The sequence below is a fragment of the Embiotoca jacksoni genome, unplaced genomic scaffold (assembly GCF_022577435.1).
Source record: "Embiotoca jacksoni isolate LCO1_2020_lvr unplaced genomic scaffold, fEmbJac1.0.p SCAF_3, whole genome shotgun sequence".
NCBI classification, from domain to species: domain Eukaryota; kingdom Metazoa; phylum Chordata; class Actinopteri; family Embiotocidae; genus Embiotoca; species Embiotoca jacksoni.
This window is the reverse complement of record NW_027185381.1, coordinates 707,987-730,565: the sequence shown is the minus strand read 5'-3', so window position 1 is coordinate 730,565 and position 22,579 is coordinate 707,987. Positions and strand designations below refer to the sequence as shown.

The 22,579-nt window shown below is 44.7% G+C and overlaps 1 protein-coding gene across 3 annotated transcripts in view; it reads left to right on the top strand.

Moving 5' to 3' along the window:
- Window positions 1-17,752, top strand: part of tmtc3 (transmembrane O-mannosyltransferase targeting cadherins 3) — a 33,871-nt gene extending 16,119 nt beyond the window's left edge. For all 3 annotated transcript variants that reach the window (XM_069163131.1, XM_069163130.1, XM_069163132.1), the window contains exons 7-14: window positions 1,698-1,950; window positions 7,893-8,041; window positions 8,288-8,408; window positions 8,536-8,647; window positions 10,348-10,451; window positions 10,773-10,942; window positions 13,003-13,229; window positions 16,865-17,752. In XM_069163131.1, the coding sequence (XP_069019232.1) occupies window positions 1,698-1,950; window positions 7,893-8,041; window positions 8,288-8,408; window positions 8,536-8,647; window positions 10,348-10,451; window positions 10,773-10,942; window positions 13,003-13,229; window positions 16,865-17,703 (1,975 nt within the window). In that variant the 3' untranslated portion in view covers window positions 17,704-17,752. The remainder of the gene's footprint in view (window positions 1-1,697; window positions 1,951-7,892; window positions 8,042-8,287; window positions 8,409-8,535; window positions 8,648-10,347; window positions 10,452-10,772; window positions 10,943-13,002; window positions 13,230-16,864) is intronic.
- The last annotated feature ends 4,827 nt before the right edge of the window (window positions 17,753-22,579 follow it).

The following is a 22,579-nucleotide window of genomic DNA, read 5'->3' as shown; positions in this document are numbered from 1 at the left end:
TACTGTACTGTATATACTGTGCATTTTATATTTTTTTACTGCTATTTTATTGCTATTTTATTGCTTTTCTATTATTATATTATTGCTTCCTGCATGCTCCTGTAGCGAAAAAAATTTCCCCTCGGGGATTAATAAAGTAAATACCTAACCTCACCTAACCTAAATACCATGCAGTTTTGAAGTACAACCCTGTTATCAAAATGGTTGCAATTCTGTATAAAATGTCAATAAAAATAATAATGCGCTGATTTGCTAATCACATAAACCCATATTTAATTGAAAATAGACCAAAAACAACATATCAAATGTTGAAACAGAGAAATGTTATTGTTTTATGAAAAATAAGTTTATTTATAATTTGATGAGAATAACACGTTTCCAAAAAATTGGGATTAAAAGATTAGTTTTCAATTAAATAAAAGTTTGAGTTGCAAATCATCGCATTTATATATTTTTGGGGGATTTTAGACCGCATTCCAACTTTTTTTGGAAACGGTTGTATGACGAGTTTACATCCTCATCAAATCTGAAACATCTTTTTAAGAGGGATAAATGTGAAGACAATTTTAAACTTTTCACAGGAGTTAATTTACTGAAGTCTCTCAGTTAACAAAACTTTATGTATTATGGTCTATCTGGAACTTGGACATAGAAGAACATCTACCTGAGGCTTCGTTTCACCCAAACATCAGCCATCAGTAATGTCATCAACCATCAGTGATGTCATCAACCATCAGTGACGTCATCGTTGGTTTGTGAACGTTATGAATCCTCCAGTTCAGATTCTGTCCGTCACCATCTTTGCTAGTTCGGAGCGGTTTGGAGCAGGAAGTGACCATATTTGGACGAGCTGGGGGAGGAGCCAGCGGTGGATCTGACCGATCTGATCGGCAACCTGACGATACTACGTCCCGCCCACCGATAGCTGTAACCTGACTGTACCACAGGCCTGTCAATCAAACAGACACGCCCCCAAAAACAGGTCTTCTTGAATCTTCTTTTCTAATGAATGAGGGATTATTTTCAGATGGACCTCCAGAAAACTAATAAGAAGGAGTGACTTTAGCTAACAACACCGAGATAACTGATGGACACATTTTATTCACTTTGGATTTGATGAGAGAAGTTGAATGGGAGTCTATGGAGCCGGAGGCTTTTTGGAGACGACCTCTAGTGGCACTCGCTGGTATTGCAGCTGAAGACACTTCTGGATCAGAACCATTTTACAGACCTGAAGCTACAAACTCTTTTATATTCAGTCTGTGGTTTCACCAGAGCCTCCTCTGGTTTTAGTGTTTTCAAGTTTACCTTGTCTGTGAACACATCAGTAGTGGAAGAGCCCCGCCCCCTCTGACTGTTCATTTATCTGCTGCAGCGCAGAGCCCAACCTTTCCCAATTTTACTTTGGCAGCCCCGCCCAGGTAGATTAAGACCAATCCAGGTAGATTTCATGATATTACACATATTTATGGAGCACAGATTGGTCCAGGCATTTAAGACCAAATGTCTGTGGGTAAGTGACAGAGCATCGGTGGTGAATTTAAATATGGATCAATCGAATGTCACGTGACTGAGTTTTCAACTTAAAAGCCCTTTGTTAATGCACATTCTCGGTCTGACTTCATCTTGTTTACCCTCCATGTCACCATATTTTATTGGCCTGATGATTTTTTTTCCCCCTCTGTGTCTTCTTGTAGATTCGACAACCCGGCAGCAGTCAGCCCGACTCCCACCAGACAAATGACCTTCAACTACCTACTTCCTGTGAACGCGTGGCTTCTGCTGAACCCGTCCGAGCTGTGCTGCGACTGGACCATGGGCACCATCCCTCTGGTGGAGTCGCTCATCGACTTCCGTAACCTGGCCACGCTGCTTTTCTACTCCTTCCTGGGCCTGCTAGCTTACCACAGCCTGCGCTACAGCCACCGCTCTGCCAAAACTGTCGTCATGGTGAGAGGAGGTTTTTTTGTTTTTGGACAATTATTCAAAAGCACTTTAATATTAAATAGAATGGGAAGCAAAACTCTGAGATTTGCAATAAATTGAATACAAAATGTTTAATTACAAATGCCGCCAGCGTAACAAATGGAAATGGATTTCAAAATGTCTTGTTAATTTGTCTGCCCCCTCTTCTCCTTGAATAACATGAGTCACATAACCTGGTAAACCATGTTGTCCCAGCATGATCCCACTGTGTTTCAAAGAGCTTCTTATGAATGTTCTGCGTCCTCCGTCCTCAAGGGGATCCATAAATGTTTAGTGGTGTTGAGGTCAGGTGACTGCAGAGGACAGTCGGATCTTCTTTGGTGTTGAAGTCGTGGCCTGGTTTCCCCTCGTTTAGAGAGCCTGCTTGACCTCAGCGAACGGAGCTGCATCACCGGAAGATGTGCTCACATGATCGTGCTGTGCTTTGGATACAGCTGATTCAATTTTCACAGTGTTTTAGAGAGCCTCCTCACAAACCTCCAGTTGAGCCATGATTTGACCCAGTTTCCTGCTATCACAATGCTACTTAGTCAGAAAATGTCTCCTGGAAACATGGTGGGATACAACATATTAAAAACAATGATGAGTCCAATCTACCCGATTGTCACCGGAACTTTGCTTCAATTGAGCGATTCAACTGAAGGAAATCTGACCTTTTGTCCAACGTTAACATGATCAATACCACTAATCTGCTTCAAGTTGATTGCTGTCGAATACAAACGTTTCTTCAGTTCTTTTTACGTGTTTCCGAAACCTCAAACTTTCAGAATATTTCCATATTTGTGAAAATATGACTTTATATCCCTGTATACGTCACAGTTTATACCATAAATATTCAGTTCAGAGATCAGCCTGTGAGTGGTCATACAATGTTATTTGAAGACAAACAATAGAATACGAACTAAAGTTCAGACCTCATGAACGATGTCATCGTCCATCGTGATGCGTCTCTGTTGACCTCATTACGACTGTGACACCAAATGTTTTGTGTCTCTGCTTGGGTGAACACTAAGTTACACCATAACTTTTTATTTTTTTCGTTTCAGTCCCTCAGAAACGACCGTTTAATTTGATGTAAACACTTTTAGACATGAAAGAACTCCCCTTCTTGTTTTTAACACAACAGGATGGCTTGAAACTAGCTTCACCAAAACCATCGTTTATTGTACTCTCTTCAGTCCAACCGTCGCACCAACTGCTTAATAGACAAAAAACGATCATGGTACTTTACCCCCCTAAATTGGGTATTGGATGAACACGGGTCTATTAGCTGGTGGTAACATTATTTGAGGCACGTTATGACGACCCTGGGTGCCCTGTTGTTTAGGTTCTCGCCTTTGTTCTTACCTGGTTTCAATTGTGAACTAAATGTGAGTGATGTTTACTTCAAGACGGTGTTGCGTTGCATCATTAACAAAGAGACAAAACTACAGATCATAATTACCGGCTTCATTTAAAAAAACAATATTTGTTTTGTTTGCAAATGGAGTAAACAACAATAGGCAACACAGGCCAAATGAGCAATAACACGCAAACTCTTCTTTGACAGAATGAATGGATGAGGATGGTTCATTGTGGGATAGACAAATGACAATTTGTTGTGTAACAGGCGACTGGTTCTCGTACGGTCAGTAAACTTCCTCACAGTGTTGCTCTAAGCTTCAGTTTTAGAAAGGGGAACACAAACGAACACAAAATCAACTGAATTATGACCTTTGCGGTGTTTACTCTGGTTTTCCAAGAGCTTTCTGGAATACGTTGCATAACAATATCATACCACATCGAGCTAATAGCATCACTGCACGGCTGCCAGCTGTCTCACATGGAGCACGGGACACTTACAAATAGTGTTAGATAACGGTGAGCTGGTCCAGAGTGCTACTTTCTCCCCCGGTGACAAAAAGGCAGCAAACTAGAAATTAAAATAATTTCTGAATAACAGCTTTTATACTTTTTACTTGTTTTTGTCACACAAAATTAAAACCGGTCTGCCGATGAACTCGCTGTAATTCTGCTAATCGTTTATCTTCACTTTAAACATCCAGTTGTGTACAAAAAGTATTTACAAATGGCCTTTTTTTAAGTTTACACTGCAGCATGTTGTCAAGCATGATTATGGTACACAGTGATGCATCTAATGTTGGTAGTAAGTAGGACTTTCTGTGCCTCCTCACTCTGCCCTAAAGTCCGATGGCGATGGTGTCAGTAAACTGGCTCAGAGAAGGTGACAAGAACGGAGTCCACGCAAGACAGTCACGTAGAACAATTTAAATTGATTAAAAATAGAATAAACCAAGAATGGAGTGTTAAAATCAGCATTAATGCAACAGTGTGTGGACATGTGTCATAAGTGCTGTTGAACGTGCAAACACGAAATACCGCTGATGCCGAAGAAGAAGAGAGACAGACTGAACACGCGGGCCAGCTTTTATAGCCTGGAAGGCCACAGGTGAACAGCATCAGCTGACGACACTCAGCCAATGGGAGGGGTTTCACCTCCCTCTCAAGATCAAGCTTCCACCTTAACATCTGAAACAAAACCAAACAAGTCAATAAACAAAATATACAAGTCACGTCCACAAAATATACCTCAATTGCATAAAAATGGATACCACATCGATTACCATTTAAACAGACCCATACTGCCAACCATCCCCCCGTATCAGACCTGATGTCTCCTCCCAGCAACTTTGGATCCAGAAGCAAATACAACAACTAGTAAAGAAAGAGCTGGGTTAGCAACATTAAAAATGAAAAAGTGCTTAAGACAAGCTGTCATTCCTAAACGTATCCAGAGGAATGTAAAGTTGGATCCACCTCAACTATCAGATATGTTGTTTGCAGAAACAGTAAAGAGTTTGGTCAACCTCTGACACACAAGCTCAAAGCATGAGTGGTGGTGCTACCGAAGCTACCCAACATCCAAGTTAGTCCAACTGCTCAGTCACTGCAATGCTTGATCTCTTGTTATTCCATATGTCTGAGCATGGAGTCAACATTCATGCGATGCTAGCCATATTTGTAAAGCTATAAACCCACAAACAATATGTGTACCAAAACAGGAACGAGGGTAAAAAGAAGCCCAAGCTGCTGAGCTACAGTGGGTACGGAAAGTATTCAGACCCCTTTAAATTTTTCACTTTGTTTCATTGCAGCCATTTGCTAAAATCAAAAAAGTTCATTTTAATTCTCATTAATGTACACTCAGCACCCCATCTTGACAGAAAAAAACAGAAATGTAGAAATTTGTGCAAATTTATTAAAGAAAAACTGAAATATCACATGGTCATAAGTATTCAGACCCTTTGCTCAGTATTGAGTAGAAGCACCCTTTTGAGCTCGTACAGCCATGAGTCTTCTTGGGAATGATGCAACAAGCTTTTCACACCTGGATTTGGGGATCCTCTGCCATTCTTCCTTGCAGATCCTCTCCAGTTCCGTCAGGTTGGATGGTGAACGTTGGTGGACAGCCATTTTCAGGTCTCTCCAGAGATGCTCAATTGGGTTTAGGTCAGAGCTCTGGCCGGGCCAGTCAAGAATGGTCACAGAGTTGTTCCGAAGCCACTCCTTTGTTATTTTAGCTGTGTGCTTCGGGTCACTGTCTTGTTGGAAGGTGAACCTTCGGCCCAGTCTGAGGTCCAGAGCACTCTGGAAGAGGTTTTCTTCCAGGATATCTCTGTACTTGGCTGCATTCATCTTTCCTTCAATTGCAACCGGTCGTCCTGTCCCTGCAGCTGAAAAACACCCCCATAGCATGATGCTGCCACCACCATGTTTCACTGTTGGGATTGTATTGGGCAGGTGATGAGCAGTGCCTGGTTTTCTCCACACATACCGCTTACAATTAACGCCAAAAAGTTCAATCTTGGTCTCATCAGACCAGAGAATCTTATTTCTCATAGTCTGGGAGTCCTTCATGTGTTTTTTGTCAAACTCTATGCGGGCTTTCATATGTCTTGCACTGAGGAGAGGCTTCCGTCGGGCCACTCTGCCATAAAGCCCCGACTGGTGGAGGGCTGCAGTGATAGTTGACTTTGTGGAACTTTCTCCCATCTCCCTACTGCATCTCTGGAGCTCAGCCACAGTGATCTTTGGGTTCTTCTTTACCTCTCTCACCAAGGCTCTTCTCCCACGATTGCTCAGTTTGTCTGGACGGCCAGGTCTAGGAAGAGTTCTGGTCGTCCCAAACTTCTTCCATTTAAGGATTATGGAGGCCACTGTGCTCTTAGGAACCTTGAGTGCTGCAGACATTATTTTGTAACCTTGGCCAGATCTGTGCCTTGCCACAATTCTGTCTCTGAGCTCCTTGGACAGTTCCTTCGACCTCATGATTCTCATTTGCTCTGACATGCACTGTGAGCTGTAAGGTCTTATATAGACAGGTGTGTGCCTTTCCTAATCAAGTCCAATCAGTTTAATTAAACACAGCTGGACTCCAATGAAGGAGTAGAACCATCTCAAGGAGGATCAGAAGAAATGGACAGCATGTGAGTTAAATATGAGTGTCACAGCAAAGGGTCTGAATACTTATGACCATGTGATATTTCAGTTTTTCTTTTTTCATAAATTTGCACAAATTTCTACGTTTCTGTTTTTTTCTGTCAACATGGGGTGCTGAGTGTACATTAATGAGAAATAAAATGAACTTTTTTGATTTTAGCAAATGGCTGCAATGAAACAAAGTGTGAAACATTTAAAGGGGTCTGAATACTTTCCGTACCCACTGTAAATCTACTCCATTTACCAACTCCTCTTAACCCTGGTCTTCGGACACATGCTGGTGATGGGCACTTACGCACCAGAATCTGGTAACCCTTCAGAAACCAGGGAAATGCTCCCAACACATTGTCTGAATGAAATGTGCTTATAATCCCCCAGAAGACATTTTAAGTCTGAAACAAATGGGGGCAAATGCTCATCTAACATCAACAAAAAACTCAAAAGGAAAGTAACTTGTCTAATCAACCAATGTTCTTGTGTGCACGTCCTTTTATGTCCCGGCTGGCAGCCGTCTGTTAGAAACCCGGATGCGCACTTTATTACACACAACATACTGTGTAGAAATAAATTAACCAAATGTGGAGTCTCCAACACATTCAGAGGCATCACTGCTTTAGCCATTAGTGTTATTGTTAAAAGACGGCTGCGTGAAGTAAAAGTTATATTTTAGATGCTCATTAAGACAGTTTTTATTTTTCTCTGTAACGGAGCATGTTAACGATGCTACTTGTTACATGAAACACGTCCCTCCACATCCCCCCTCTGCTGTTGCTCCGCATTGGTTTATGTTTCATACGTTTAATTTATTTCAGTAAATCTTTTACACGCACTCCCTATTTGACCTTTTTTGAGCCCGTCAGTGATGCATGTTAAAAAACAAACCGACCAACCTTCAGGCTCCAGCTTGAGCACGAGGATGCTGAACCCAGATCTGATGGAAGCCAGCTCATTTTCTAAGATTTATAGTCTTACCTGTCAGTAGCTTCTGATCATCTCAGTCCTCACAGGAAATCACAATGTTGCAGGCACAACAAAATTAATGCAAATTCAACCAATCTCAGCAATATTTGAAATTTGTTGTTATTTTGAGTTTCCTTAAGCTCATTAAATAAAAGGTGATAACTATTTCCAGATATTTCTGTGATGTGCAGTGTACTTATTATGATAGGAAGTGATAACATAATGACTCTTTCATTATTAGTGGAAAGTTAAAAAAACCCCACAAGGAACAGATATCTTATTCAACCATTGACAGCGTCAGTCTGGCATGAAGGTGCTTATCACAACTACATTTTATTGGAGGTAGAATCTTTTTTTAATCGTTGCTGCATATTTGTTCCACGTTTTAAGCAGGATCTCTGAGACTTGCTCATATGGACTAAAGCTGTTTGTTGTGTGTCCTCCAGGCTTTGTCTTTGATCGTCCTGCCGTTTGTTCCGGCGTCCAACCTCTTCTTCCCCGTGGGCTTCGTTGTGGCGGAGCGGGTTCTTTATGTGCCCAGCATGGGCTTCTGTGTTCTCGTTGCACACGGATTCAAGATCGTCTCACAGAAAGTGTAAGTGTTTCTCCAAAATGACAAATAACATGAACAACAGAGGACAGGTTCTACCGTTTATTTTTACATAAATTGGTGCAAACATTATTGAATATAAACACAGTCATAGCTGCAGATACAAAGAACAAAGTGGACTCTTATACTTCTCAAATTCTGAAAGGATATATGTGAACAATATCAAGTCTTTGGTTTATTGTATAACCAAAGCAACAGAATTTAACCCTCTTTAAATGTGTGCCTTTGTAGACAGTTGAAGAAGATTTCCTGGCTGCTGATTGGAGTGATGTTGATGACACATGCAGTGAAAACCTTCAACAGGAACTGGGACTGGGAGTCAGAATACACTCTGTTCACCTCAGCCCTGAAGGTTTTTTATTTGAATTAAGTGTTGATTTCACAGTCTAACATGATTAATTTTTTCTAAATGATTAATTAATCTCTGACAAAATAGAACAAGCTTATTGACATGTGCCTCGAATTGTCTGCCGACTCAGGTTAACAAGAACAATGCCAAGTTGTGGAATAACGTTGGCCACGCTCTGGAGAACCAGAACAATTACGCCAAGGCGCTGCGGTATTTTCTCCAGGCCACCAGGGTTCAACCAGGTGAGAGACATAAAGCAAACCTTTGTAAATACTTGACAGGTGTGAATAACATGATAGTATCTCAGATGGTGATGAAAGAACAATCCACTGGGGCTTGTAAAATTATTTCTTAACAGGAAAAAGGTGACCTCAGTTGTTTTCAGTGGAATTCACAGCATGCAGTAGACATTATTACCTGTTCATTATTCTTTGTGGAAGAAACACTGTGCAGGGTCGTTACTCTATTTGGGTTTGTTTTAGGTCAGAGGGTATAATTTCATGCTGTTTTCATCTTTGAATGTTTGAGCTGAGTTCTGAGCGTTTCTTCAGTCGGAGTCTGGCTGTGTTGAGGAATGTTGAGCATGAGGAAGATTAAAGAGGGAAATATGACAGGTAGTCTCTGCCAGCATCATCGCTGTGTCAGTTACCAACACTGTAGAAAGATGTCATGTGGTCAGTGAAATAGTATCGCCTCAACACTGCATAAATAAACTGTCAGCTAGTATTTCCAGGCGCTGTTAGTTCAGGGTCACTTTACCCCACTCAGGACAACGAAGGCTGTTGTTCACAGCTCACATGATCACCAACAGCTTCCTTTGATGCACTTCCTACTTTTCCTTTGGTTCACAATGGAACAATGAAAAATGGACAGGAAATGGTCAAATAAAGGGGGGAAAAATGAGAAAATAAAACGAGCACCACAATGGAAATAAGCCATAAGGCTTTACTGTGTATTTTTAATCCTCGATACTTTTTAAGAATTTTATATGAAGTCTGTCATTTGTGATCAGCATGTCATGTACAGTATGTTTTAAATCTTGTCAAATAAATCTATCATGCGAGAGTGTTTTGTTGCCTGGCCCCGCCCACTTATGTGTTGTTATAAGGCTGCTAACTTCGATGATGTTGATGTTTCAACGATGGCCGTGTTGGGAGTCATTCAGCGTACATAACGTGTCAGATGCCGACTACATGTGGTCAAGGCTGATTGGTTAACGGCTGCTCCAATAGAGGTGTTGTTTCTTCTCCATGGGTCTCAGAGCTGATGGAAGGGATGACTGGTGAAATATTAAATGCTTATAATAACATGTTATCTTCTTTAAACATATAAATTCTCGCGGGCTTCCCATTGAGTTCGATGTCTGATGGGCTTTTGGTTCACTCGGTTCACTCACTTGTTGCTCCTGTCAAAGTGTCCTTGGGCAAGGCACTGTACTGAGCTGCTCCCGTATTTAAAGCCATCCGCATGGTTAATAGTTGTTCTTTTGAGTCCATTATACTCTATACAGTCAAACAAACCTACACTTATCTTCCATCTAATGTTAACACATGAAATATGCCTTTACGACAGCTTCAGCCTTTTCCAGTTTCTCCGTTATGCTTCCTGCCTCGGTTTTTAAGAAGTCTGTCATCAGCTGAGACATCAGCACTTTTGCCGGTTCACCACTCATGAGTGTTTTCCCAAGATTAGCAATGCAAACACATTAACCCAGCGAGGACTTCCTGCTGCGCAAATCATCCAGCATCAGTTCAGCTTGACTCCACTGACCTCGTGCAACGCTTCACTTTCTTACTGGTTTGCAGAAGGACTTGCTTCTAAATACACCCGCCATATTTTGGAGTCTTGTTTTATTAAATGTGTTCAAATTCATTGCAAATAAACAGAATTTACTTTTATTTCCTCTCTTCCCTTTTGTATTTTTTGTCCAACATTGCTGCAGATGACATCGGCGCTCACATGAACGTTGGAAGAACCTACAAAAACTTGAATAAGTCCAAAGAGGCAGAAGACGCATACTTGGTTGCCAAATCCCTCATGCCTCAGGTATCAAGTCATTTCATGCTCAGTCCGCAGATGTTTGGAGCAGGTTGTACCGAGACTATGCATCGCTGGGGCAAAGACACGCCTCTTGGCTAACGCCCATTCATTTTTATTTGTATTTTTCTTCCTTTTAAACACGTCGTCTTCATGCTGGGTCAGTGAGGCTTGTTGTCGCCACAGTTTAGAGTGTCTGTTGGTCTGGATCACGTAGTTGAAGCAGGTTTAAAGTTAACATCCCCGATCATACAGATTTTCCATCTCCTCCTTAGAATCACTGTGTTGCTCAGAAGTCAGCAGAGAGACTAATGAGGCGTGTCTCATCAGGTGATTCCCGGTAAGAAGTACGCGACACGTGTGGCTCCAAACCATCTGAACGTTTACATCAACTTGGCAAATCTGATCCGGGCCAACGACTCGCGGCTGGAGGAGGCAGACCAGCTCTACCGACAAGCGATCAGCATGAGACCCGATTTCAAGCAGGCCTACATCAGCAGGTAAGAGTTTAACTTTGTACCCATCAGATCTTTTAGACCAGTGGTCCCCAACCCCCAGGCCGCGGACCGGTACCGGTCCGTGGATCAATTGGTACCGGGCCGCCCAAGAAATAATTAATTATTTCCGTTGTATTTATTATCTGAGTCTGAACAATCTTGCCGCTTGATAAGTGCAACCTTCACGTGGTAAGCGGTGGTAATGCATCTTGATAGATGGTTGCCAACCAACACCACAGCCGCAGAACTGTTCAAGTCGCTGGATGGTTATATGTTAGGAAAACTTAAATGGTCCTTTTGTGTCGGCATATGCACAGACGGAGCTGCTGCCAGGACCGGACGGCTGTCTGGTTCAACTGCTCGGATTAAGGAGGTTGCACCTGAGTGTGAATCTACGCATTGTATCATTCACAGGGAAATGCTGGCAAGCCGAAAAATGCAACCGGAATTGAACAGCGTTTTGAATGATGTGGTTAAAGTTATTAACCACATCAAAGCACGCCCTTAACTCACGCCTTTTTGAGCAGCTTTGTGAGGAGATGGACGCGGAGCACACACGGCTTCTCTGATACACAGAAATAAGATGGTTATCCAGCGGGAAATCGCTGGCCAGAGTGTTTGAATTACGAGAGCCGCTGCAAAGATTTCTCTCAGAAAAGAAGTCACCGCTGGCAGCACATTTCAGTGACGAGGAATGGGTCGCAAAACTGGCATACTTGTGTGACATATTCAGCCTGCTCAATGAATTAAATCTGTCACTTCAGGGAAAAATGACAACGGTCTTCAACTTGGCAGATAAAGTAGCTGCATTTAAAGCCAAACTGGGTTTGTGGGGACGGCGCGTGAACAGAGGCATATTGGACATGTTTCAAACATTAGCGGGGATTTTGTGTGAGCCTGAGCTGAGCCTTCATTCTCCAGCTGGTGCACGATCACCTGTCTTTGCTTTTAAAAGAGTTCGAGCGCTACTTCCAACCAAAAAGGACCCACGAACTGCCAAGGAACGGATCCGCGACCCATTTATCAACAAACCAGGGGAATCCAGCATGTCTGTGCAAGAAGAGCATCAACTGCTGGAGATCACAAACAACGGCGGCTTCAGAAGTATTTTGGAGACAACAACTCTGCCGGTGTTCTGGATCAAAGTAATGGCAGAAAACCCGGAGATCGCAACCACAGCACTGAAAACCCTGTTGCCATTTCCGACATCCTATCTGTGTGAAGCGGGTTTCTGCCGTGACAGCAACCAAAACAAAACAACGGAGTAGACTGGACATAAGCAACACACTTCGGGTGTCAGGCTCTCCCATTACCCCGAGATGGGACCATCTCGTTGCAGAGAAACAAGCTCAGGGCTCTCATTGATTTAGCGTCATGGTGAGGAAACATGTTCATGCACTTTATATTCATGTTGGTGGCGTATCTGTATCTTATCGTGAAGGCATGTTTAAACGTTACCATAGCGACCAGAGTCCGAGAGCGTTAGGGCTGTGGTCGCCAACAGAGGGGGAGGAGGGGGGGGGGGAGGAGAGGAGGAGGAGGAGGAGAGGGGAGGAGAGGAGGAGGAGGAGAGGAGAGGAAAGGAGAGGAGAGGAGAGGAGAGGAGGGGAGAGGAGAGGAGACGGTTCAAACTGACAACTTTATTTCAGCTGTTGAAAAATAACATTCATGGAGTGTTTAATAATAAAAATGTGAAATTGCTGGTTCTTCGTATTTTCTATAACGTTGATTATTTTATTATTTGTTTTATTATTATATATATTTCTTTATTATTTATTATCACGTTTATTATATTCGCAATATAAACAATCTACGCCCCCCCCCCCCCCCCCCCCCCCCCCGGTCCGCAGTACAATTGTCAAGCATTGACCGGTCCGCGGTGATAAAAAGGTTGGGGACCACTGTTTTAGACCACATGGTCTTTTCGAAATGACCGTACTCTGTGGTGTCAAACATTTCTGTCGCTTCCCTCACTGTTTATCTTTTGTGCTCTTTTCTATTCCTTAACCGAGTTGCGGTGTTACTAGATGGTGTTCACTTGCATTTCATTCGTTGTGACTCAGAGGGGAGCTGCTGCTGAAGATGAACAAGCTGACAGAAGCGCGGGACGCCTACCTCCGAGCCCTGGAGCTGGACCGCACCAACGCCGACCTGTGGTACAACCTGGCCATCGTCAACATCGAGATGAAAGACCCGACCGAAGCCCTGAAGAACTTTAACCACGCCCTGGAGCTCAACCCACGCCACAAGCTGGCCCTCTTCAACTCAGCGCTTCTCATGCAGGAGTCTGGTGAGTCGCGTCTGCAAGGAGTAAGAGAATAGTTGGAGGGCGTTTTCACACATGGAGGTGAAGAAAGGTTGGTGTTGCATCGGATGCTCCTGGCTCAGGTAGTTTTGGTATCGGGGAGCATCGATTGGTTTTTCGATAGGCGTGCATCTGACATTGACGTGTTGCGATCGCGGCTGTAGCTTTTTCCATTTGAATGGAGAAAAAGGAACAAACACATTTATTTCAATGTCTTTATACTATTAATAATGGTTCTACCAGTAGCGCCGACTTCAGGCACAGTACTGGTGAGTAGTTCGAAGTTTGGCAAGTAAACGTCCTCGTCATGCAAAAGTTATAGTCGCTGACAGATGGAGGCAAAGAGAGTGCAAGCTATGCTGCGGGTTGTAGTTACCGGTAAGGTGAGCGGTACTCACAACGACTGATAGGACAATCATCAGTGGTCCATGGGTCCGAACCGTGGTCCAAGGACCTTTCACTCCTGCTACTTTAGTTCAGAGCAAACTGAAAAGTCCAACGGTATGAACCCAGGAAATGACCTGACGTTACTTTTAGGGTGTAACCAGGTTCTGCTTCTGTTGAAATGAACCAGACATTCCCCGACACAGCAGGCATGGCCAAGTTCCTGTCAGGACACGCTTCAGTGGGACTGTGACAGCAAAGACATTTCAGAAACAGTTCCATCTACAGCAGGTTTGACAGGAGATTCAGGCATTATATGTTCGGTCATCCACCCAACCTCTCTGCTGTTGTAAAACTCACCACATTTTAACCGTCGTCACATTCGTGCTGCAGGTGATGTTTTTCATCATCAGATTACAAAGGGCAAAATTAGTCAAACAACATTAACCAAGAGGTGAGTAGTTAGAAACAGGGCGTGTCTTCCTTTTACAACATGTTCACCTCAGTCTGACTCGGTTCAGTCAACCTTGGTATGATGTCATGGCAGGTGTGAAGGTTATTTAATTTAATGCTACTCCATCAATCAAAGGATTTCTGTCGACTTTCCCCACCATTTAAAAGGGCCGTCTACTTTTGAATCATGATCATTTTGAAAATATGACTTTCTAAATAATCAGCGAGGTGCCTATCGGACCCTCTTCCACTCTTTAAATGACTCTTCAAACCATTCTGGTCACGTGCAACAACTAATCGGTCAAATGTGACCAACCATTTTCTCTGGTCACACCAGTGCACCTGAAAACTTCTCGTGTTCACACATTTGTCTTTGAACAACGGAGCTGGTCGGCTCCGGGTTGTGTTGAGTATTGTGTTGAGTAGCAGCAGCTGCCGGTGGGACGGAAGTCTGCATAGCCAAACCATCTCCGTACTCCGGTAAAACCATGTAAACAGGTTTGTGTTGGTAACCGTAGGTTGAGGACACATAGCTTTATTAGTAATCGTGTTTAAGACAACCGTTTTATCACCCGTTGCTTCGTGAAGTGTCGTTCTGAAGTCTTGAGTCCGCCGTTTCGGTTTTATTGAGTTACAAGTGGTTGAAACTCCACAAACACTTGCAGTATGTTGAAAAACGTAAACGTTAGACCAACACGTTATAGCTTGTGGCCTCCAGCGTGAAACACATCAACACGTATGTTCATGTTGACCCTGATGAAGGCCACAAGCCAAAACGTGTTGCTCATGTTTTAGTTCATCCTGTCGCTATGAGCACAAGCTTTGTTTTGGGTATCATATAGGGGTGTGTATATATATATATATATAGATAGATAGAGAGAGAGAGGGGGGGGGGGAGAGATATATACCTATATGATCTCTATATATATAGATATAGATGTATCTATATCTATATATATATATAGATATATATACCTATATGATCTATATATAGATATATGTATATATATCTATATATAGATATATATGTACAGTGATGTGAAAAAGTGTTTGCCCCCTTCCTGATTTCTTATTTTTTTGCATGTCTGTCACACTGAAATGTTTCAGCTCATCAAACAAATTTAAATATTAGTCAAAGATAACACAAGTAAACACAAAATGCAGTTTTTAAATGAAGGTTTTTATTATTAAGGGAGAAAAACAATCCAAACCCACATGGCCCTGTGTGAAAAAGTGTTTGCACCCTCCTGTTAAAACATAACTGTAGTTTATCACACCTGAGTTCAATTTCTCGAGCCACACCCAGGCCTGATTACTGACACACCTGTTCTCAATCAAGAAATCACTTCAATAGGACCTGCCTGACAAAGTGAAGTAGACCAGAAGATCCTCAGAAGATAGACATCATGCCGAGATCCAAAGAAATTCAGGAACAAATGAGAAAGAAAGTAATTGAGATCTATCAGTCTGGAAAAGGTTCTAAAGCCATTTCTAAAGCTTTGGGACTCCAGAGAACCACAGTGAGAACCATTATCCACAAATGGAGAAAACATGGAACAGTGGTGAACCTTCCCAGGAGCGGCCGGCCGACCAAAATTACCCCGAGAGAGCAGCGACGACTCATCCGAGAGGTCACAAAAGACCCCACGACAACATCCAAAGAACTGCAGGCCTCACTTGCCTCAGTTCAGGTCAGTGTTCATGACTCCACCATAAGAAAGAGACTCGGCAGAAATGGCTGCATGGCAGAGTTCCAAGACCAAAACCACCGCTGAGCAAAAACAACATTAAGGCTCGTCTCATTTTTACCAGAAAACATCTTGATGATCCCCGAGACTTTTGGGAAAATACTCTGTGGACTGACGAGACAAAAGTTGAACTTTTTGGAAGGTGTGTGTCCCGTTACATCTGGAGTAAAAGTAACACCGCATTTCAGAACAAGAACATCATACCAACAGTAAAATATGGTGGTGGTAGTGTGATGGTCTGGGGCTGTTTTACTGCTTCAGGACCTGGAAGACTTGCTGTGATAAATGGAACCATGAATTCTACCGTCTACCAAAACATCCTGAAGGAGAACGTCCGGCCGTCTGTTCGTGACCTCAAGCTGAAGCCAACTTGGGTTCTGCAGCAGGACAATGATCCAAAACACACCAGCAAGTCCACCTCTGAATGGCTGAAGAAAAACAAAATGAAGACTTTGGAGTGGCCTCGTCAAAGTCCTGACCTGAATCCTATTGAGATGCTGTGACATGACCTTAAAAAGGAGGTTGGTGCTGGAAAACCCTCCAATGTGGCTGAATTACAACAACTCTGTAAAGATGAGTGGGCCAACATTCCTCCACAGCTGGAAAAGACTCATTGCAAGTTATCACAAACGCTTGATTGCAGTTGTTGCTGCTGAGGGTGGTCCAACCAGTTATTAGGTTTAGGGGGAAACACTTTTTCACACAGGGCCATGTGGGTTTGGATTGTTTTTCTCCCTTAATAATAAAAACCTTCATTTCAAAACTGCATTTTGTGTTTACTTGTGTTATCTTTGACTAATATTTAAATTTGTTTGATGATCTGAAACATTTAAGTGACAAACATGCAAAAAAATAAGAAATCAGGAAGAGAAACACTTTTTCACACCACTGACTTATATGATATATACATATGATATATATATGTGATATATATATATATATATATGTATATGTGTTTCATCCTCTCCTCACAGCTGCGTTTCCTCTCATGAATTTCAGTGAAGTACTTTACACTGTTTGTGTTTTGTGTTGCAGGTGAGCCAAAGTTCTGGCCCGAGGCCAACCGTCGTTTCCTCCTCTACGTGGAGGAGGAGCCCCAAGACGCCAACGGCTACTTCAACCTGGGCATGCTGGCCATGGACGCCAACGAGAACGCAGCAGCAGAGCGCTGGATGCGTGAAGCCATCGGTCTGCAGGCCGGTTTCCGCAGCGCGCTGTTCAACCTGGCGCTGCTCTACTCTCAGTCCAAACGAGAGATCGATGCACTTCCTGTGCTGGACGAGCTGCTGCGCCACCACCCGGAGCACATCAAGGGCCTCATCCTGAAGGGAGACATCCTCATGAACCACAAGAAGGACACCCGCGGAGCTAAAGACTGTTTCGAGCGCATTTTGCGAATGGACCCCACCAACGTCCAAGGCAAGCACAACCTGTGCGTGGTGTACTTCGAGGAGCGCGACCTGCCGCGGGCCGAGCGCTGCCTGGAGGAAACTCTGGCCATGGCGCCGAACGAGGAGTACGTGCGTCGTCACTTAAGCATCGTACGAAGTAAAATGGCTGCCATGAGCGCTGCGGGGCAACCGTTGTCATCAGCGGAGGCAGCTGCCCCGGAGGATCCGGAGGAGACGCCACACAGGGTGGAGGAAGGAGAGGGGGAGGGGAGTGGTGCTGGGGAGGTCGGGGGTGGAGGAGGAGGGGATGAGAAGAATGAGAGGAAATCCTCTGCAGAGAGCCTGAGAGGTGTGGACCGGCCCGAGTCCGGAGGCAGCCGGGCCGAAGGGAAGTCCACGAAAGAGATGAACGATATCGAGCAGAAACGGGCCGCCGCCCTGAAGAGACTGGAGGAGATCGAGCGCATACTGAGTGGTGATTGACAGCGTTGTGATTGACAGCCGGACTACTTTTGTAGAGCTCTTTAATGCTCCAGAATAAGACTGCATCATCCCCACTTAGAAATGTGCATCCTTAATGAACTAACATGTTATTTCTTTGATGTATTCACATTCAGCACTAAAGAAGGGAAACAACATGCTCACGAAATCCATGAAACAAGAAGCACAACCTGGGAGACAGGGAGACAGACAGGGAGACAGGGAGACAGACAGGGAGACAGGGAGACAGACAGGGAGAGAGGGAGACAGGGAGAGGGAGACAGGGAGAGAGGGAGAGGGAGACAGGGAGAGAGGGAGAGGGAGACAGACAGGGAGAGAGGGAGAGAGGGAGAGGGAGACAGAGAGGGAGAGAGGGAGACAGGGAGAGAGGGAGAGAGGGAGAGGGAGACAGACAGGGAGAGAGGGAGAGGGAGACAGAGAGGGAGAGAGGGAGACAGGGAGAGAGGGAGAGAGGGAGAGGGAGACAGACAGGGAGAGAGGGAGAGAGGGAGAGGGAGACAGAGAGGGAGAGAGGGAGACAGGGAGAGAGGGAGAGAGGGAGAGGGAGACAGACAGGGAGAGAGGGAGAGAGGGAGAGGGAGACAGACAGGGAGAGAGGGAGAGAGGGAGAGGGAGACAGACAGGGGGAGAGGGAGACAGGGAGAGAGGGAGAGAGGGAGACAGACAGGGGGAGAGGGAGACAGGGAGAGAGGGAGAGGGAGACAGACAGGGGGAGAGGGAGAGAGGGAGAGGGAGACAGACAGGGAGAGAGGGAGACAGGGAGAGGGAGACAGACAGGGAGAGAGGGAGACAGGGAGAGAGGGAGAGGGAGACAGACAGGGAGAGAGGGAGACAGGGAGAGAGGGAGAGGGAGACAGACAGAGGGAGAGGGAGACAGACAGGGAGAGAGGGAGACAGGGAGAGAGGGAGAGGGAGACAGACAGGGAGAGAGGGAGAGAGGGAGAGGGAGACAGACAGGGAGAGAGGGAGAGAGGGAGAGGGAGACAGACAGGGAGAGAGGGAGACAGGGAGAGAGGGAGAGGGAGACAGACAGGGAGAGAGGGAGACAGGGAGAGAGGGAGAGGGAGACAGACAGGGAGACAGGGAGAGAGGGAGAGGGAGACAGACAGGGAGAGAGGGAGACAGGGAGAGAGGGAGAGGGAGACAGACAGGGAGAGAGGGAGACAGACAGGGAGAGAGGGAGACAGGGAGAGAGGGAGAGGGAGACAGACAGGGAGACAGGGAGAGAGGGAGACAGACAGGGAGACAGAGGGAGAGGGAGACAGACAGGGAGAGAGGGAGAGGGAGACAGACAGGGAGAGAGGGAGAGAGGGAGAGGGAGACAGACAGGGAGAGAGGGAGACAGGGAGAGAGGGAGAGGGAGACAGACAGGGAGAGAGGGAGACAGGGAGAGAGGGAGAGGGAGACAGACAGGGAGACAGGGAGAGAGGGAGAGGGAGACAGACAGGGAGAGAGGGAGACAGACAGGGAGACAGGGAGAGAGGGAGAGGGAGACAGACAGGGAGAGAGGGAGACAGGGAGAGAGGGAGAGGGAGAGAGGGAGAGGGAGACAGGGAGACAGACAGGGAGAGAGGGAGACAGGGAGAGAGGGAGAGGGAGAGAGGGAGAGGGAGACAGGGAGACAGACAGGGAGAGAGGAGAGAAGGAGAGAGGAGAGAGTGTTTCCATATCTGCAGTAGTTGTATTTCTTTGTATTTGGTTGTTCATCACTGGATTTGAATGTTTCTTCTCTCAGATGTGACTCACTCTTGTGTTCTTGTTTCTTTCTCTTTTTTTAAAGAATGATTGTATCGTGGACAATTAAAGGAAATGATGCGTCACCCAGACTTCCTCCAGGCAGGATGATATCAGCTCCTCAAAATAAACCCCAGAGCAGATTAACCCTCCAACACTTCTGTGGTGCTGCAACAACAGCTCCTAATCTGGATCCATCTAACTCCACTTCCTGCCTCCACTTCACAGCCATTTAGAGGATTATGTCATCGTCTGTCACACCTCCACTCTGTTCACTGCAGAAGGATGTTTGTCCTTTTCCCTGGAAACCCCCCGACAGACTCTGACCTCGGCAACACCCTTTCATACGCTGCTCATGAGTTCTTCATTTTTAAATTTTTGACTTCACGAGGAAAGAATTTTCACAGACATTTGCATAAAATGAGTCTCCAACATCCGTCTCCACGGTGACGAGGATGTTTTAAAACATCATGAGGAAACTGTGTTCCAGTTTCTGTAGTCGGTGATTTGGCCTTTTTCGACATTTCCAGCAGCGACCACAGTGAACCTGTAGTGAACCGAGTCGTCCCGGGACGTTTCAGAGCGTCTGTAAGCGCACACGTTTGGTAGCGTAGCTGCTAACGGGGCCGCGGTGCTCGTCAACTTGCGTCAGCGGCGTAAAGATTCATTACGATCTGTAAAGCAGCTTCAGCAGAAGTGTATTTTCTCTGTGAGCTGTCTCCAAAGCTCCCATGATGCACCTGTTCTCATGTCACACTGTCTCAGCACCGTGACTCTGCTCAGTGCTGATGGCTGTCGGTACTACGGAGCCTTGCTATGCATTGACTTCATGTGTTTACAGGGTTTACTGCATCCAGTCTTATTTATTACTGCAGATGTTTCCGTCTATGGCTGGCAGCCCTCCCCCCCCCCCCCCCCCTCCACCCCCAACGAAGAAGGTACGACTCTGACCAGGGAAGCATCCAGTTCATCTTCAGTTCCTCTTCATTCTGCTGAGTGACTCATTTCTTTTGTACAATTTGAGAGTTTTTTTATGTGGTGGGCTCGAGGTTATTAAATAAACAGAGATGACAACTCATGGCTGTTCTGCGGTGTCTGTTTCTAACAGGTGTAGCAGCAGTACAGGTGACACCTGCAGGGTTCTTATTGGTCTGCTGCATATGTAGAGAGGGACACGCGTCATCTGACGGTACCAGCCGGTAACGCACCGGAGCCGTCTCACGTCCGGCCTCACCGAGGCGTGAAAGCTGACACGTATGACCGGAGGTGGCGGCGGGTCACCGTTGATGGATAAAACGACCACTTTGTTCAGACTGCAGACAAATTGGATTTGTTTCTCAGATCAGATTTGGCGTGTTCAGACGTCACCAACCTGTCTGCATGGGTTGCCGTGGTAACGACGTACGTGCAGCTACACTGATGACGCAGCTTTTTGACACAGAAGTTGCAGCAGACAGTTAATTTCACAGCTTCTGTGTGTCGACTGTTGTCGTCGTCCTTCACAGTACACAAACAGACACTTCCTGGTAGCTCTGCTAGCGGTAGCATCGATTCCACTCCTCTGTCAATATCGTGTAAAAAAATCCTGATCTGAGACGCATCTGTAGAAATGTGACTGGAAACACATTTCAAATCTCCTCCAGATGTGGTTTGGATCCTGACTGCAAAAATCCCATTTATGTGTTTGTGTTTTTGCTGTTCAGACTCTGGATATGACAGACGTGGTTTGAGCTGCAGTCTGAACGAAGCCGAGGACAAGACGTCCACGTGGACGTCTGCTGTTTGAGTCCAGCTGAAACTGAAAGTTAGTGTCCGTACATGGAAAATGTAAAGCACTTATTTTAACACGAACCAGATAGTTTTAGTGCTTAAACCCAGTTAAGTAGTTTTAATGTCGAACTCTAACCGAGGAATGTCGGTGTTTGAACCTCACCAGCTAGTTTGGTTGCTCAAACCTAAACAACTAGTTTCAGTGTCTGAACCAACCATAATCTCTTTAAACGTACGAGTAGTTTGGTGTCTAAACTACCAAACTGATTATGTCACATTAAACCCCCAAATCTTCTCCTGACCGAACCAACACCTTTCACACCCATGCGAGGCACAACTAACTGACCCGGTTCGGTCTCATGGACTGTTTTACACTTCGGCGTGATGGCGGTTCGATTTGTAAGCAGGCACATGTGGTCTGAACGCGCCATCATTGTCAGCAAGTTCAGGTTTTGTTGCGACTGTTTTTCTGACTAATGGTGTCATAAAAAGCTACAAATTAACAGAAAGTATTGGGATGTTTTAAAGGGTCCTTTTAGCTGAAAAAGTCTTTTGCTTTGAGGTTTGTTTGTCCAGGTTTTTTTGTGATTTCTGTTTAACAGGCAGAACTTTATTTGACTTGTTACAGCAAAATAAAAAGTATTTTTGGGGGGAAATAGTTGCATATGCAAGTATTGTAAACAGTAAAATTAAAGCCCACTTCTCAGTCATTTGTTTCCATTGATTGGTTTGCAGTAGTATTTAATTGATGGTGGAAGAATCTCCTATTATAGTGTGGCACAGAGGACTCGATCTGAATGATGAATATGAGAGTATGAGTCCTGTAATCACCTTTGAACAGTGTGGGAAAAAAGCATCACAGGAAAACAAGCTTTTCAACAATTTGAGCGAAGCCAGAGACCGATCTGTCACCTCCACCGTCGAGCTGTCACTCCACGGGCCTTTCATGCTGTGATAAGCCTCAGGGCTCATGCTGCCACACATTGCGCATTTTATCTGAAACTGTCTGCAATGCTGCATGCTTGAATGCTGCATTCAATTTAAGACACACAACAAGGAAACAACTTTTGTTTTACAACCATGAAAAGTGGTTTAAAAATTGTTTGTAATCTGGTTTTCTTAATACTGTGACATTTCATCAATTAATGAATGCCTCGAATTTGAATATTATTGTTGTTGCATTAAGGGGCTTATTATTTTTTTGTACGACATCTATTCATTTATTAGTTTATGCCGTGCCAGTAAGACATTTGTATGTCAGAGTTTCAGAGTGAAGCCAAAACGTTGTCTTGTCATCACTCAACAGCCAAAACGTTTCTCGGAAGAAAACGCTCCCGGCGTCGCTCTCAAGGCT